The following is a 17,390-nucleotide window of genomic DNA, read 5'->3' on the forward strand; positions in this document are numbered from 1 at the left end:
GGCTGTGGTCCCCAGCCCGCATCACTGCTAAGGACAAGGGTCTCTCCGTCCCTGGCTGTGGGCCTTGGCCTGCATCACTGCTGAGAACACAGGCAACCCTGGCCTCCATCACTGCTGAGGACACAGGGTCCCCCCGTCCCTGGCTGTGGCCCCCGGCCTGCATCACTGCTGAGGACACAGGTGTTCCCTGTCCCTGGCCGTGGCCCCCGGCCTTCATCACTGCTGAGGACACAGGTGTCTGTTCCCCATCCCTGGCCGTTGCCCCCTGGCTGGCATCACTGCTGAGGACACAGGGTCCCCCATCCCTGGCTGTGACCCCTGGCCTCCATCATTGCTAAGGACACAGGCATTTGTCCCCCACTCCCTTGGTGTGGCCCCAAGCATCTGCCCTTTGCCTCCCACGGGGCCGAGGGTGAAACTGAATCCGGGACAGTGACACCCGGGCTATTTTGGGGCTGGGCTGGGCCGGCCTGGCCGGCACAGGGGGTGGGGTGGGGGCGGGCCCAGGCTTCTCCAGCTGACAGTGTCCGCCTGTCCTTTTGTCCCCGTCCAGTTTGAGGAGCGGCTGGAGTGTGGGCTGCTGGTAGGCAGCCTGCTGGTCCTGGGCCCTCGGAGGGAGGTGAGACCCGACAGCCCCTGCCTCCCAGCCTGCGTGCTGCCCAGAGCCCCCATAGAGAGAGGTGAGGAGACAGAGCCAGGCAGGGTGGGGGCCGTTCTGTGCCCTGGAGGGTGGCTCCACTAAAGGTCACGTCTGGGGAGTGGGGAAGCCTTCAGAGTCTGGCCACGGTGCAGCTCCCTGTGGCGGGGCTGGGGTTCCAGCCTCTGCTCCCTCTGAGCCCCGGAGCTGGGCTGCTCACATGGGGATGGAGCCACTAGGCTGGCCTGGGGCTGCGGGGTAGCCGGGGCGGTGCCCTGCACCCACGGTCCCCTCTACCCCGGAGTTGACCCTTGCTCAGAGAGCGGCCTGGGGGTCCGGCTGGCCCTGCCCCCAGCACTGCTGAGATAGATGCCCGCTGACAGCTGGGGCTATTTTGGGCCTGTTGGCTCAGCGGAGGGGACAGCCAGAGGGGCGCTGACACCTGACTCCAGGAAAAAATTTCCCAGAACGCTTGAAGACTCCGGTGGGGTCTAAGGTGAAACACAGCCCTGGGGCGCTGCCCTTGGAACTTCATGCTGGAAGGGCACGGGAGCACAGGCTGCCCAGGTTGTCTGTCAGTGTAGGGGTGGGGAGGGCCAGCGAGGTGGCACCCTGGGAGCTGCCTCCCACTCTGGACTCTTCCCTGTGATGGTCCCGGGCCCCTGGAAGACCAGAGTGGCAAAGTTCTGCAACAGTTAGGGTGGAGGGGCTGCTGAGGGGTGGGCGGCTGTGGGTGGGGCCTGTCACCCGGGGCATGGTTTGGTGGCGGGGGGGTCCCACAGTGTTGGAATGAGGCCTCAAGGGGCTGAGGAGCCCAAGTGTGGTCCATGGTGGGTAAAAGGCTTTCCTGGGAGGCTGAAGTCTCCCCCTCCTGGGGAAGCTCGTGGGGTGCCCAGGCCCAAAACGTGGCAGAGAAAAAAGACAGCCTCTGCAGATGTCCCAGTGCCTGATGGATTCCTGGGAACCCCACGGGTGACCATGGTGGCCCCCTTCCTGCTCGGCCTGTTTCTTCATCTGTGATACGGGTTGTCAGGGAGGAGGATGACTCCTGAACCGTCAAGTGTCTTTGCTTGGTGAGCCCCTCTCTGGCCCTAGGCCTGCTGACTGGTGGGGACGCCTCCTGATGGGGCTGCCATGAGCCCCCCAGACCCTGCAGTCGGCCTCCTGGGCCTGCACCAGGCGACAGAATGCAGGGCTATAGTGCCATCCCTGGCAGCTGATGAGGACCTCAGTGTCTACCCGCTCTTCCCAGGCCAAGGTCAGCCTGTGCACCTCTGTCCCTTCAGCACAGGCAGTAACGGGAGCTCCCTGACCTGTCCCGGTCCTCTAGGCCCAGAGAGGCTACCCACACATGCTGCCTCATCTGTTCCACTGTGACCCTGGCAGGGCCAGCTGGGGATCTGGGTGTGGCAGAGGTTGGGGGAGAGGATGCCCCGTTCTGCTTTTGGGGAACCCACAGACCTGCTATATGATTTTTTTTTTTTTAAGAGACTGGGCCTTGCTCTGTTGCCCAGGCTGGAGGGCAGTGGCATAATCACAGCTCACTGCAGCTTTGACCTCCTGGGCTCAAGCCATCCTCCTGCTTCAGTCTCTTGAGTAGCTGGGACAGCAGGCACCTGCCACCATGTCGAGTTAATTTTTTTAAATTGTTTTTGTAGAGATGGGGGTCTCACATGTTGCCCAGGCTGGCCTCGAACTCCTGGGCTCAAGGGATCCTCCCACCTCTGCCTCCCACAGTGCTGGGATTACATGTGCTTGCCACCACACCTGGCCTGACTGTATGACTTTGGAGAGTGCTGGGGACAGCCCAGAGCTCGTGGGCCCTGCAGAGTTGATGTCAAAGTAGCCCTTTGAGTCCTGGGAGAAGCCCATAGAGGCAAATTCCCAGAAAGGGTGAAACTCGGACCCCGGTCCCTGCTGTGGGCAGGCCCCTGCCCAGGTCCTCCCCAGCCCCAGAGCCCTGCTGTGGGTGGGGAGGCTGGGCTGCAGCATAGGTGCTGACTGCACAGTGAGTCAGCAGACTGGTACCCGCTGCGCGCAGTCCAGCCCTGCTCCAGCCTCAGACTGCCCAAGGAGATTAAGGGGGATTAACTACCTGAATCACAGGACCAGGAGAAGGGCCTGGGAACGTCACCCTGGCTCAGCCCACAGTGGGCAGCCCAGGCCCAGAAGCTGGTGGCTCTGGCCTGAGAGAGAGTACAGGGGAGGTGCCCTGGCGGGGGCCTCTCCACCATGGGGTGGTTGTGCCTGCCAGGGCTGGAGGGAGTTAAGGCGCCCCGGGCCAGCCCAGTGCCAGTGGGACCCACTCACACCCGCTGTTCCTACAGAAGAGCTGCATAGGCAGGGTAGTGTCACCCCACACCATCTATATGGGGGGATCTGTACTGGGGCAGCTGGCCTGCTGGGCTCCGCCTGGGGTGGTCAAAGGACAGCGTCACCTGGGGCCTTTGGCACTGGTGTCCACCCTCAACCCTGCAGCATGTCCAGCTGCCCAGTGTGGCTGAGAACTGTGGGGTGACCAAGTTGGGCCTGGCTGACCCAGCCCAGCTGGTCTCAGCCTGGAGGTCTCTAGCCCTTCCAGGGGGATGTTACGGGCCTTGCCAGCTCCAGACTCTGGGGTCCCCCAGCTATGCTCCCAAGCCAGATCCCTGACTGTGCCCTGCCCTTGCATCCCAATCCCACCCTGGGGCTCAGTGGAGGGGCCTGGGAGCAAGCAGCTAAGTGGTTTCCAGTCCTTCCAGCTCATGGATAAAGAGCATGCCCCTGGGGAGGAGGGAGGTGTGTGACCCTGCAGAAGAGGTGAGGCCCCTCTGCAGCAAGGGCAGCTTCAGGCCGGACTGGCCCCTCAGTGCAACTTGGAGGGGCTGCTGAAGGAGAGCTGCGTAGGGGTCGGGGGGAAGAGGAGGGAGTAAGGGCTTTGCCCAGGGCAGAGGGTGCATCTCACCTAGAAGAGGCTCAGAGGGGAGCCTGCCAGGGTGGAGAACCGGTGACCTCCTTGTGCGATAGGCAGAGGAGACGGGCATGAGACCGGTGCCCATGGTAGGCCTCCTGCACCCAGGCCTGCCGGGGCTCAGCGAGCCTCCCCTTCTTGATGTGGGGGACACACAGGCCAGCTGAAGTTTTAGGCCCGAGAGGCAGCAGTGTGTGGGGTAGGAGAAAGGATACCACCCCGCAGGTAGGGAGTGGCCTACAGTGCACCAGGCAGGTCTGCCTGCCTCAGGAAGGTGCAGCAAAGCTTGTAGGCTGGGAGGAACCAAAAATAGCGGGCACTGCGCGGGAGGGGGCCCTGCCTGGTTGCTAGGGGGTGTAGGTTTGGGACATGTGCTCCAGTAACTGCAGCTGAGGCAGTGGGTCCCTGTAGGCAGGGAGAGGGAAGGAGATGTTCTCAGCGGCTAGAAGAGCCGTTTGCAGGTGAGGTTACCCAACCCCAAATGCCCAGAAAGGGGCAAGTCTGCACTTCTGGGTCACGGTGCCAACCGGTGATGCTTCCTCAGGGCGCGGGGAGTGGGGGGGAAATAGGATGTGTGGAGGTGTTGAACTGGGTTCCTCAGGCGGCACGGTAGGGTGCACCCGGGCCTCATTCCAATCCCCACTAAGGCCATCCCCACCTACTTGCAGGTCCCCGCCGCCACCCTCATGGATCAGCCACAGTTCAGCGGGGCACCCCGCTTTCTCACCCGGCCCAAGGCCTTCGTGGTGTCGGTGGGCAAGGACGCCACCCTCAGCTGCCAGATCGTGGGTAATCCCACGCCACAGGTGAGCTGGGAGAAGGACCAGCAGCCGGTGGCGGCCGGCGCGCGCTTCCGTCTGGCCCAGGACGGCGACCTCTACCGCCTCACTATCCTGGACCTGGCGCTGGGCGACAGTGGACAATACGTGTGCCGCGCGCGCAATGCCATAGGCGAGGCCTTCGCTGCCGTGGGCCTGCAGGTGGACGCGGAGGCCGCGTGCGCCGAGCAGGCGCCGCACTTCCTGCTGCGGCCCACGTCCATCCGCGTGCGCGAGGGCTCAGAGGCCACCTTCCGCTGCCGCGTGGGTGGCTCCCCGAGGCCGGCAGTGAGCTGGTCCAAGGACGGGCGGCGCCTGGGTGAGCCCGACGGCCCCCGCGTGCGCGTGGAGGAGCTCGGCGAGGCGAGTGCGCTGCGCATTCGGGCGGCGCGGCCGCGCGACGGCGGCACTTACGAGGTCCGCGCCGAGAACCCGCTGGGCGCTGCCAGCGCCGCCGCGGCGCTAGTGGTGGACTCGGACGCCGCGGACACGGCCAGCCGGCCCGGGACCTCCACGGCCGCGCTCCTGGCGCACCTGCAGCGGCGGCGCGAGGCTATGCGCGCCGAGGGCGCCCCCGCCTCACCGCCCAGCACCGGCACGCGCACCTGCACGGTGACTGAAGGCAAGCACGCGCGCCTCAGCTGCTACGTGACCGGCGAGCCCAAGCCCGAGACGGTGTGGAAGAAGGACGGCCAGCTGGTGACCGAGGGCCGGCGCCACGTGGTGTACGAGGACGCGCAGGAGAACTTCGTGCTCAAGATCCTCTTCTGCAAGCAGTCGGACCGCGGCCTCTACACCTGCACAGCGTCCAACCTCGTGGGCCAGACCTACAGCTCTGTGCTGGTCATAGTGCGCGGTGAGCTCCTGGGTGCGGGGCGCGCGGGCCCAGGCTCCTCCCCAACCCGTGCACCTGGGTCCTTTCGCCCTTGCGGTCTGCCGTTTCCCACCCGCGTCTGTCCGGTCGTGGAATCCAGGGTTGCAGGTGCCCGTTCCTGGTGCGCAAAATGCGGGCGACGCCCCACGACCTGTCCTAAAGACCCGCAACGCGCTTTCCCCACCCAGTCCCCTGCCCGCCCCGCCCCCTTCGCATGCCGCCCCCCCAACCCGCCACCGCTGGCCCACAGACAGGGGCGAGAGGTGTGAGAGGGGCGGGGCCGCAGGGGATCCCACCTCCTCAGCCCCGCCCCCTCCCTCCCGCTGCTCCCAACCCAACCTCCACCACTCTGCCTTCTGCTCTTCTACTCCCCCGCCCCCCAACTTCCTGTCTCCTCCCCTGCGCCCTTCCCAACCCTTAGCCCCTCTGCCTCCTGCTCGCTCCTCTCCCCAGCCCACTCCTCTACCCTGCACCCTCTCCTTTCCAGCCTCCCAGCCCCTCTGCTCCTGTCCCCTATTCCTTCCCACACCCTCACCTCTGCATCCTCCAGTCTCCTTTCCCGCCCACAATCCCCCAATTTCCCCCTTCCCACCCCGCCGTCGTCCTGCACCCTCCGGCCCCGCCCCTCTCACCAGTCTTCTCTCCTGGCAGAGCCCGCGGTTCCCTTCAAAAAGCGGCTGCAAGATCTGGAGGTGCGGGAGAAGGAGTCGGCCACGTTCCTGTGCGAGGTGCCCCAGCCGTCCACTGAGGCCGCGTGGTTCAAGGAGGAGACGCGGTTGTGGGCGAGCGCCAAGTACGGCATCGAGGAGGAGGGCACCGAGCGCCGCCTGACCGTGCGCAATGTCTCGGCCGACGACGACGCGGTGTACATCTGCGAGACGCCAGAGGGCAGCCGCACGGTGGCGGAGCTCGCAGTCCAAGGCAGGCGGGGCGGGGCACGGGGCGGGGCACAGGGCGGCTTCGGGGACGTAGCGGGGGCAAGGAGGCACCGAGGAGGGAGCCGGGGGCGGGGGAGGGGGGAGCCAGGCCGCACAGGCTGGGCGGGCACGGGGGCGGGCAGGGTGCAGACGGACTGGGCTTGCGAGGTACGAGTTGGGACTGGGGCAGGCAGGGGCGGGACTGGGGCGGGAAGGGCAGGTAAGGTGGGGGCGGAGGAGCAAGCTTGGGCGGGGCACGGGGTGGTGATTAGGGGGAAGGGGAGACGGAGTGGGCAGGGGTCTTGTGGGACGGAGCTGGGACTTGGGCCGGCGGGACAGGTAAGGGGTTGCGCGGGGGAGTGAATCGGAGGCAGCTGGGAACCGGGAGACAGGGGGCAAGCGGAGGAGCGAGTCTGGAGCGGGGCGTGCAGGGGCTGGTCTGACTGGCCCGGCTCCCTCCACCCCAGGAAACCTCCTCCGAAAGCTCCCTCGGAAGACGGCGGTGCGCGTGGGCGACACGGCTATGTTTTGCGTGGAGCTGGCGGTCCCGGTGGGCCCCGTCCACTGGCTGCGGAACCAGGAGGAAGTGGTGGCCGGGGGCCGCGTGGCCATCTCCGCGGAGGGCACGCGCCACACACTGACCATCTCCCAGTGCTGCCTGGAGGATGTGGGCCAGGTGGCCTTTATGGCTGGCGACTGCCGGACGTCCACCCAGTTCTGCGTGTCGGGTGAGGGCCTGAGGGTGCTCCCAGGATGGCATCGCTTCCCTGCTGTCTCCCTGGTCCCAGTCCCCTGCCCTCCATTACCTCAGCTCTCTGGGCTTCAGCCTGCTGTACGGAGGGCCGCGGGGCAAGACCATAGCCCTGGCCCTCCAAGGTTAGGCTCCCTGAGCCTCCGCGCAGTCTTTCAGCTGCAACCAGAGAAGTGGCTGCAGGTCTGGGGCTGGAGGTTGTGGCCAGTGGTCCAGGTCCCCAGAGCAGCCCCAAGAGAGCTGGGGATCCTGTGACACCCCTCCAGGTGATTCCAGACCCAGGGCTCAGGAAGAGGCTCCCACTAGGTGACCTCTGCCCACCCTCTACACAGCCCTCAGGAAGCCTCCCCTGCAACCCCCTGTGGATCCTGTGGTAAAGGCCAGGACGGAGAGTTCCGTGATTCTCAGCTGGTCCCCGCCACCCCATGGGGAACGCCCTGTCACTATCGACGGCTACCTGGTAGAGAAGAAGAAGCTTGGCACCTACACCTGGATCAGGTGCCACGAGGCTGAATGGGTGGCTACACCTGAGCTGACCGTGGCTGATGTGGTGGAGGAGGGGAACTTCCAGTTCCGAGTGTCAGCTCTCAACAGCTTTGGTCAGAGTCCCTACCTCGAGTTCCCGGGGACTGTCCACCTGGGTAAGTGGGACCTCCCTGTTACAACCTACGGGGCTGCTCACCTGCCCTGGAATCCCCCAGGTCCAGCCTCAGGGGAGGCCAGAGTGGCCTCATGGGGACCTTCTGTGGGGAGGGGGGCTGCCAAGGCCTTGCCCTGGTGCAGTGTCCGTGGTGGGAAGGATAGGTGACCCCACTACAGGGCCCCTGGGAGCCTGCCTGTCTCCAGCAGACCCAGGGGACGGGGCTCCTGGGCTGCCCCACTCTGGTGGGGCTTGTAGGATGCTGGAGGGGTCTCAGGGCAGCTGTACCTTGTCCTTGTTCCTTCATGAGCCTGACTCGTGCTATGGTCGCTCTGTGTGCTGGCTGGGCTTCCTGGAGGAGGAACATTTAGGTCTAGGCTCTGTAGGAAGAGAAGGGGAAGACAGAGACCCCCTCAGCACTCCCCACTCCTCCTCGGCCCCTTTCTGACGCTGCCCGCCCCACAGCCCCCAAGCTGGCCGTGAGGACACCGCTGAAGGCGGTGCAGGCGGTAGAGGGTGGCGAGGTCACTTTCTCCGTGGACCTCACGGTGGCCTCAGCGGGTGAGTGGTTCCTGGATGGGCAGGCCCTGAAGGCCAGCAGTGTGTATGAGATCCACTGTGATCGCACCCGGCACACGCTCACCATCCGGGAGGTGCCCGCCAGCCTGCACGGGGTGCAGCTGAAGTTTGTGGCCAACGGCATTGAGAGCAGCATCCGGATGGAGGTCCAGGGTAGGTGGAGGGCCCCAGCTTGGGACCCTGAGCCTCATTTCTCCAGGGTGGGCGGGGTCAGGGCTCCAGGTAGGGCTGCTACAGGTCTGAGGGCCCCAGGACACCCTGTCAGCCTGCAGGTCACTGGGATGAAGCAGGCAGGGTGGTGGGGGTGCGAGGACTCACCCAGGCTGGCTGGTGGCACTGGTCCCTGGTGTCTGGGTGAGGGCCTGGGGCTGCAGGGGTCCTGCTGGGCAGAGCCTCATGTCTATCTCCCCCCTTTCCTCCTTTCCCCCTCCTGCCTCCTCTATCTTGTTAATCTTTTCCCTTCTGTTTCTTTCCTGCTTTTTTCTGTCTCTGCCATCCCATGCCTGGCTGTTCCACCTCCGTCTCCCCTGCTTCTCTGGTGTATCTGTGACCTCTGTTCTGCCATTGTCTGCCCTGCCTGCCTCTCCCTCGCTGTCCTCCCGTGCTGTTCTCCTGGGTCCCTCCCTTTATCTTTCTCTGCCCCGTGTCTGTCTCTCCTTGTCTTCCCTTCCGTCCATTCCCCTCTGTTCACCTTTCTGTGCCCCTCCGTCCATTCCCCTCTGGCCACGCATACCCGGCCCCCAGCGGCCCCAGAGCTGACTGCCAACAAGCCGCCAGCCGCAGCTGCCCGGGAGGTGCTGGCTCGGCTGCACGAGGAGGCGCAGCTGCTGGCTGAGCTGTCAGATCAGGCTGCGGCTGTGACGTGGCTGAAGGATGGTCGCACACTGTCCCCAGGCCCCAAGTATGAGGTGCAGGCATCGGCCGGGCGGCGGGTGCTCCTTGTGCGAGATGTGGCCCGGGACGATGCAGGCCTCTACGAGTGCGTCAGCCACGGGGGCCGCATCGCCTACCAGCTGTCCGTGCAAGGTGGGAGCAGCTGGCAGCCTCTGTGGGGTTCTCTGACTTTGTGGGGAGAGTGAGGGACAGGGCAGTGGAGGCGAGCCCAGCTTGGTAGGGGGAGGGACTCCATAACTGGGTGGTTGCTCTGGTGGGCACAAGTCCCAAGGTTAGAGTCAGCAGGCCGTGCTGGCTGCTTGCCCAAGCAGGGTCCCTCTGGCCTGGTGAGCCTGGGTGTCCTGTGTGGTCCCAGAAGCCGGACCAGCTCCAGCTTGTGAGCACTGTGGCCAAGTTCGTGCTCAGGGCCTCTGCAGTGCCTGACCCAGCCTGTGTCCTGCAGGCCTCGCGTGCTTTCTGCATAAGGACGTGGCGGGCAGCTGTGTGGATGCCGTGGCTGGGGGCCCGGCGCAGTTTGAGTGTGAGACCTCCGAAGCCCACGTCCACGTGCACTGGTACAAGGATGGCATGGAGCTGGGCCACTCCGGTGAGCGCTTCTTGCAGGAGGATGTGGGGACGCGGCACCGGCTGGTGGCAGCCACAGTCACCAGGCAGGATGAGGGCACCTACTCCTGCCGTGTGGGCGAGGACTCTGTGGACTTCCGGCTCCGCGTCTCTGGTGAGCACGCTGTGTGTGCATGCGTCTGGGCCCGTGTGGGGTGGGGAGCAGGTCCGGCTGCCTCCAGCAGAGCAGGATTGACCTTCCTGACCCTTCTTTTCTCCAGCAAATGGTTGACAGTGTCAACTGAAAAAAAAAATCAAGGTTTTAAAAGAATTAGTTTTATTCAGAAGGCTCGAGGATTGCGGCCCAGGAGTCTTTCAGACTTTCTGTTAAGCTGCTCCAAAGCAGAGTTTCAGTCTGCAGCTCATACATAGGTGGGGAAGGCTCTGCAGCTGCTCAGAAGGTACCTTTAGAGCCAGAGCTCCTCACAGCCTGGGTGCACCTGGTTATAGATGACAGAGGCACAGTCATGAATACTGCCAGACGTTATCTCACGTGCAGGGAGAAGAAGGGGCCAGCACCATTGAACTTACCTTTCCTAAAATTGCCGTACTTCAGGCTAGAGACATGGGAACCTGCACTGTGTCCCCCAGGGCTGCGCTCATTCACTGGGCCAGGATTGGTGAATTCTGCTGGCAGACCAGGATGAGCAAACACAGCTTCTTATGTTTGCTGCCTCGTCCCAGGGAACATTTGCTTCTCTGGGAAAAGAAATGACTGACTAACTTCTTCTCTGGGAAGAACAGAGTTAGACTAACTAAACTAACTTCTCTGTTTGGGAAAAACTAACGTTTACGTGGGTAAAGAATCTAAATGTAGAAAGTAAGAAAAGATAACATGAAGGAAATTGTGGAAAGTGGACGTGGACCTGGTTTTCTTAGGCTTTAGGATAATCTTTTCCATCTGTACATGGGCCTCTGTCTCCTGCTGTGTCTCGTCCTCGCCGCCAGGGCTCACTCACAGCTCTGCGGACGCTTTTGTGTATTGTGTGTTTGTGGGCCAGGGTTAGGGCTGGCACTTCATTTAAAATGTGTTTTTATTTTATTTTGTATTTTATTTATTTTATTATTTTATTTTTTTTGAGACAGGGTCCGCCTAGGCTGGGGTTCAGTGGCACCATCTCGGCTCACTGAAGCCTCAACTTCGCAGACTCAAGCAATCCTCCCACCTCAGTCTCCCAAGTAGCTGGGACCATAGGCGCGCACTATCAAGCCCAGCTAATTTTTGTATTTTTTGTAGAGATGAGGTCTTGCTGTGTTGCCCAGACTTGTCTCAAGCAATCCTCCCAGCTCAGCCTCCCAAAGTGCTTGGGCCAGAAATGTTTCTAAAGCCCTTCTCTTCGTTTTTAGGATGAGGGGACTGAGGTTGAGCAGAGCCACAGACTGGAGTGTCTTTGACAGGTTAAGATTTGAATGTAGGGGGCTCTGAGCCCTGGCTCTTTCTGGAAGCCTCCTGGGCTCAGAGATGTTGGCTGGGAGGCTGAAGGAGGAGCACAGAGGGCTTCTCAAGGAGCATGGCTGCCGGGCCTCTGTGGGCCGGATTCCCCTCACAGACCCCACAACAGGGAAGGCCCCAAGGCCAGGCTCTGGAAAACTATCCGGCTGGCTTCCAGGGGGAAATATGTGGGCGTTTAACGTATAAAAGTTTAAAAATCATGCCAGCCCAGCCCTCCTAACTTTCACAGTCCAATGGCCAATTCATCCACAATGTGGAACACACCCTGTGCCTGTTCTCTGTTGTTTGAATAATCAGGGGAGTGTCTGTGAAGCTGAACCCTCTCTCTGTCTTGGTCCACGTGATGGCCCGTGTCCATAGGCAGTGGACCTCCAGGACAGGCGGGAGTTTAGGGGAGAGAGAGACAGCATGCTGGGTCTGCGAAGGACACTCAGGCCACCAGGCCCTATTGATAGCTTTTCGCAGGCACACGCCCTGCCCTCCTGGCACATGCCAGGGCCCTCAGTGGGCAGGGGTTGGGCATCACAGCTGCCTGTGCATGGGAAGAGCTACGCCTGAGCACACGGACCATGGAGGAGCCCATGGCAGGACTGTTCGTGCCTGGGGTACAGAATCTGATAACCTGAACCAGGCCCTGCAAACCTCACTTGGAAGGGCCTCTGACCCCACCTCCCCCCTTATGCATCCCAGAGCCCAAGGCGGTGTTTGCCAAGGAGCAGCCGGCGCGCAGGGAGGTGCAGGCTGAGGCGGGGGCCAGCGCCACGCTGAGCTGTGAGGTGGCCCAGGACCAGATGGAGGTGACGTGGTACAAGGACGGGAAGAAGTTGAGCTCCAGCTCGAAAGTGCACGTGGAGGCTGTGGGCTGTATGCGGAGGCTGGTGGTGCAGCAGGCGGGCCAGGCAGACTCCGGAGAGTACAGCTGTGAGGCCAGGGGACAGAGGGTCTCCTTCCGCCTGGACGTTGCAGGTGGGTCCCTAGTGGCATGGTCAGCACCTGTCCAGGCGGTGGAGCGTGTGCTGCACTGGCACTCAGCACCTCTGCCCCTCTCTGCGTCGCCTGTTCCTGGCCTGTAAGGGATGGCTGTGCTGCCCGCAGTGGTTCTGTTAGAAAATCCAGCATTCTTGTGCACACCCACAGAGCACTGTGCTGCACTAGCCAGGATCCCTTGTGTGTTTATTCAGAAGCCTGTTTTCTGCTCCTGGTTGAGACCTTGCACAGACCTGTGGCTTTTGTCTTTGTTCTGAGGGAGCTGCAGTTGTGCCTTCTGTTTAGGGCACTGCAGTCTCAGCTGACCATGGAGTCTCCTCTCCCTTGGGGACCCTTAGTGTGTCCCCTCTGCTCCCAGACTCAGTGTGTGGGGACGGCGTTCCTTGTCTTCCCCTCCTGGCCGCGCTACTGCCTGTAGCTTCTGCCTCTAGAGTAGAAAGAACCAGGAAGGTGCCGGAAGCTCATGCTTGACTGGAGTTGCGTTAAGATGACCTTGTGTGGGCCCCGCCAGGTCTTTAGAGTGAGCCCCCCAGGTGGGTTCGTCGGCAGCCCCATCACCTGCCCCTGAGGGTCCACATGCCTGTGCCCTGCCGAGGTCATGCTTTCCTCCGGGCCACCTCGTTCTCTTCCTCTGCTTCCTAAAACACCGGACATCTTCATCTTCTTCCTGCAGAGGACGCTGGGACCTCTGGGCAGTCCTGTTGCTCCTGCAGACCCCTACTGCTGCCTCGGCTCAGCCCGATCCTGGCCGAGGAAGCCCTGTGCATCTGTCACCTGCGTGATGCGGGGAGGCCTCTGGCCGCTCCCACCTTAGTGTTTAGGCTTTTTGGTGGGAGGCAGAATGCCCCTGTGGTTGGCCACAGCTTTGGGACAGCTTTGGCACCACTCCCCATGGGGTAAATGAACCCATCCCTGCCCATCTCAAGCTACACACGTGGCTTTGCTGAGTTTGGGGTTGGGAAGGACTGTGGTGGCTCTCAGGAGCGTGTGAGCAGCTCTGGCCGCTATGGTGCCTTGGTGCCTACAGGTGCTCCGTGTGTCCCCTGGAGGTGCTGGTCTTGGTTGTAGGGGGAGCAGCCCTCTCCTCTCGGTGCTCCATGGGTGGGGCATGGGACGCAGGGATGCAGCATGTTCCTATTCAGCGAGGTCTTTCTCAAGACCCTGCTCTGTAGCTGCCATGCTACTGTGGCTGCTACCCTGTATGCAGGGAGAGGGTCAAATCAGCAAAACTGGTTTTTTGTTTTTTGGTAATTTTTTGTTGGTTTTTGCTTTTTGCTAACTTCTTTCAAGATTTGTCTCTCCTCCGGGCTTCCTATGTTGGAGTATCATATCTACATTGTCTTGGTGCCTGAGTTAAAATTTCCAGTGTAATATTTGATCGCACATATGAAGTTGTCTTTGTTATCATGAAATTAAGGAAGCTCTGGTGCCAACAGTTTTTTTGTTTTGTTTTGAGACGGAGTCTCATTGTGTCACCTAGGCTGGAGTGCAGTGGTGTGATCTTGGCTCACTGCAGCCTCAACCTTTTGGGTTCAAGTGATCCTCCCGACTTGGCCTCCTGAGTTGCCGGAACCACAGGCATGTGCCACCACACGTGGTTATTTTTTAAGAATTTTTTTGTAGAGATGGGGTCTTGCTGTGTTGCCCAGGCTGGTCTTGAACTCCTGGCCTCAAGCAGTCCGCCTGCCTCGGCCTCCCAAAATGCTGGGATTACAGGTGTGAGCCACTACACCTGACCAACAACTTTTTTTTCTTTTTGAGGTGGAGTCTCGCTCTGTCGACCAGGCTGGAATGCAGTGGCACAGTCTCAGCTCACTGCACCCTCCGCCTCCTGGGTTCAAGCGATTCTCCTGCCTCAGCATCCCGAGTAGCTGGGATTACAGGCACCTGCCACCACGCCCAGCTAATTTTTTTATTTTTTATTTTTAGTAGAGACAAGGTTTTTGCCGTGTTTGCTAGGTTGGTCTCGAACTCTTGACCTCAAATGATCTGTCCACCTCGGCCTCCCAATGTGCTGGGATTACAGGCATGAGCCACTGCGCCTGGCCCAACAATTTTTTAATAATGACATTTGAGATGTAATTGATGCACAGATTTTAAGTGTATCATTTGAGGGATTTTGGAAAATGTGGATACCATGCACCACCATGTCTGCATCAAGGTACTGAGCATCTCCATCCCTCTAGAAAGTTCCCTCATACAGTCCACCCTCCACCCTGCCCCAGGCAGCTGCTGCCCTGATTCTCTCCCCATAGGTCAGTTGTGCCTTTTCTTTCTTTCTTTTTTTTTTTTTTTTTTTTTTTTTGAGATGGAGTCTCACTCTGTCTTCCAGGCTGGAGTGCAATGGCGCAATCCCAGCTCACTGCAAGCTCCACCTCTCTGGTTCACGCCATTCTTCTGCCTCAGCCTCCCGAGTAACTGGGACTACAGGCGCCCACCACCACGCCTGGCTAATTTTTTGTATTTTTAGTAGAGACAGGGTTTCACCATGTTAGCCAGGTTGGTCTTGATCTCCTGACCTCATGATCTGCCTGCCTCGGCCTCCCAAAGTGCTAGGATTACAGGCGTGAGCCACCGCGCCTGGCACAGTTGTGTCTTTTCTAGAACGTCATTGAAATGTTCAGAAACCCACCCTCTACAAAATGACTTGAAATGGGACATCAAATGTATAAGGAACTTTGAAAAAAGGGATTGCCCAGGGACCAAAAAATAAGAGGGAACTGTAGGATGGGTGCAGTGGCTCACGTGTAGTCGCAGCATTTTGGTGGGCCAAGAAGGGAGGATCACTTGAGCCAGAAATTTCAAGACTAGCCTGGGCGACATAGTGAGACCCCGCCTTTACAAAACATGAAAAAGTAGAATAATAATAATAATAAAACACAAAAGAATGACTGGGTGAAGTTGGGGTCTGCGTGTACCTTGCAGTACCATAGAGCAGTCAAAACAAGCAGGAGCACAGGGCTCTGCATTGCAGCTGAAGAAGGGCGATTGACGCATGCAGCGTTGTGCTGGAAAAGCAGGTTACAAAGCACAGAATGACGTTATGTGTTTAGTGGTTAACAACACGCAGTGGCAGCAACACATGGCAGCTGTGGTTTGTCTCCTGCCTGGAATCTCCGGAGACACACTTCTTAGCGTGCCACACACCTCACCTGTGTGAATCCTTGGTCATTCTATTTCAGACTGCAGGAAGTCGACGCACAGAGGTGAAGTCACTTTGTCCAAGGTCACACAGTGGGTAAACGGTTGAGCAGAGCAGCCTGACTTGCACATTCACCCTCAATAAACACACGTACTGAGATAATAAAAGGAGATTCCAAAACCAGGATTCAGGCTGGGGTTACCTCTGAGGGGCTGGGAACTAGTGGTGATTGCGTTCTTCTTTCTTTACCAGGTGGGGAGTGTGTGGGTGTTCATTGTATTGGTTTTTTCTTTATTTTCTGCATATTCTTTCTTACCCACTGATCAATAGCATGTACATATTGTTTAGAAATAGGAAGGCAGAACCCAGGGGAAAAATGAAGGGACTTTAAACTGGAGTTTCTGCAGAGCCAAGTAGGGTGTGGGGACAGGTGGAGGGGTAGGGCATGGTGTGTTTTGGTGTGTTTTAGCTTATTTTTTATTGTGGTATTCTAGTTTTTAATACTATTTTGTCTGCATGTGTATTTGTAGCTAGTTAATGGGCACAGATAGCACCTAAAGAGAAAACTGTTCTGATTTCATTTACTCAGAGTTCGAAGACAGGTTCTACGGTTAGGAATGAGAATGGTGGTCGCTTTTGTGGGGGAGGCAGCTGGGAGCTGTGTGGGTGTGGGGTGTGGGTTACACAGGTGCAGATAGCTGTCAGAACTCATAGAATTGTGCGCCAGATCTGTGCATATCACTGTGCATACATGTTTGTGCATATCACTGTGCGTACATGTTATCCTAGTTAAGAGGTAGCATAAGAGATTTTTGTTTTTAGAGACAGGGCTTTGTTCTGTTGCCCAGGCTGGAGTGCAGTGGTGCAGTCATGGCTTACTGCAACTTTGACCTCTCAGGCTCAAGCAATCCTCCTGCCTCAGCCTCCTGAGGAGCTGGGTACTCGCATACCACCATGCTTAGCTAATTTTTTAATTTTTTGTGGAGACAGGGTCTCACTATGTTGTCTTGGCTGGTCTTGAACTCCTGGGCTCGAGCAATCCACCTAGCTTGCCCTCCCAAAGTGCCAGGATTACAGGCGTGAGCCACTGTGCCCGGCCTCATAAGCAATTTTTTGATGTATGAGTTTCCTCTCTGTGTTGAGGGAAACCCCAGACAGGTATAGGGCAACTCTGGCTTTAGTGCAAACCAGGGGAGAAGTGGCCGGGGGATGGTCTGTTTGGGTCATGGTTTTGTGGGAGAGAGGTTCCCACACCTCCTGTGATTTTCAGCGTGAACCCAAGAGGGTGTCTGTGTTTGCTATTTCTCCAGGCTTTCTGGGTTCTCAGGCAGAGTTTTCGTAAGTGCTGAGGGCGTGATGTGGGCATTTCACACAGTACCAGCAGCTTTTCCTTTCAAAGGGGCACTCTGCCAGGGTGGTGCTTTTCTCTAAGGTGTTGTGGAATGTTTGGACTCCAGAGTATCTGCTGCATGTTGCTGATGGGCCTTGGGAAGTTCTTCCCCATGCTGATGCTTGAAGCTTCCAATATGCATTCTCTTTTGCTCAAACCCATATCCGGCTGGCGGTTGGTGAGGCCACTGTTCACGGGCCACAGACAGCCCGTCATCAGTGGGCTCCAGCCTGAGCAGCCTCTGCATCTGAAACTTCAGTTTCTGTGCTCTGGAGTCTCTGACTGTGCATCCTTCCCTGTCCATCCCCAGAGCCCAAGGTGGTGTTTGCTAAGGAGCAGCTGGCGTGCAGGAAGCTGCAGGCAGAGGCAGGAGCCAGTGCCACACTGAGCTGCGAGGTGGCCCAGGCCCAGACGGAGGTGACGTGGTACAAGGATGGGAAGAAGCTGAGCTCCAGCTCGAAAGTGTGCATGGAGGCCACAGGCTGCACGCGCAGGCTGGTTGTGCAGCAGGCAGGCCAGGCGGATGCCGGGGAGTATAGCTGCGAGGCTGGGGGCCAGCGGCTCTCCTTCCATCTGGACGTCAAAGGTCAGTTGATCGAGCAGACATTTGAGCATCTCGTGGGAGCAGGTCTGGGGGCAGTGTTTCAGCGCAGGCTGGGACGGTGCTTGGCGGCCTCCTAAGGGCCTGTTTCAGTTAATTATCTGCTGCTGTGTAACAGATCACTCCAAACTTAGAGGCCTGAAAGAATGATCAG

At 59.5% G+C, this 17,390-nt stretch overlaps 1 protein-coding gene across 40 annotated transcripts in view; it reads left to right on the forward strand.

Annotated features, from left to right (window-relative positions):
- Positions 1–487: 487 nt before the first annotated feature.
- The window catches only part of OBSCN (obscurin, cytoskeletal calmodulin and titin-interacting RhoGEF), a 170,265-nt gene continuing 153,362 nt past the window's right edge, over positions 488–17,390 (forward strand). For 17 of the 40 annotated variants that reach the window (XM_063707495.1, XM_063707503.1, XM_063707506.1 and 14 more), the window contains exons 1-10: positions 490–680; positions 4,256–5,261; positions 5,931–6,200; positions 6,664–6,924; positions 7,280–7,588; positions 8,053–8,319; positions 8,911–9,192; positions 9,503–9,778; positions 11,807–12,082; positions 16,946–17,221. In XM_063707495.1, coding sequence (XP_063563565.1) covers positions 4,274–5,261; positions 5,931–6,200; positions 6,664–6,924; positions 7,280–7,588; positions 8,053–8,319; positions 8,911–9,192; positions 9,503–9,778; positions 11,807–12,082; positions 16,946–17,221 — 3,205 coding nt within the window. In that variant the 5' untranslated portion in view covers positions 490–680; positions 4,256–4,273. Of the gene's footprint in view, positions 681–4,255; positions 5,262–5,930; positions 6,201–6,663; positions 6,925–7,279; positions 7,589–8,052; positions 8,320–8,910; positions 9,193–9,502; positions 9,779–11,806; positions 12,083–16,945; positions 17,222–17,390 lie in introns of all 40 variants that reach the window. The other 23 variants (XM_063707457.1, XM_063707463.1, XM_063707466.1 and 20 more) reach the window with 7 other exon arrangements.

This window comes from Gorilla gorilla, chromosome 1, assembly GCF_029281585.2.
Source record: "Gorilla gorilla gorilla isolate KB3781 chromosome 1, NHGRI_mGorGor1-v2.1_pri, whole genome shotgun sequence".
NCBI classification, from domain to species: Eukaryota; Metazoa; Chordata; class Mammalia; order Primates; family Hominidae; genus Gorilla; species Gorilla gorilla.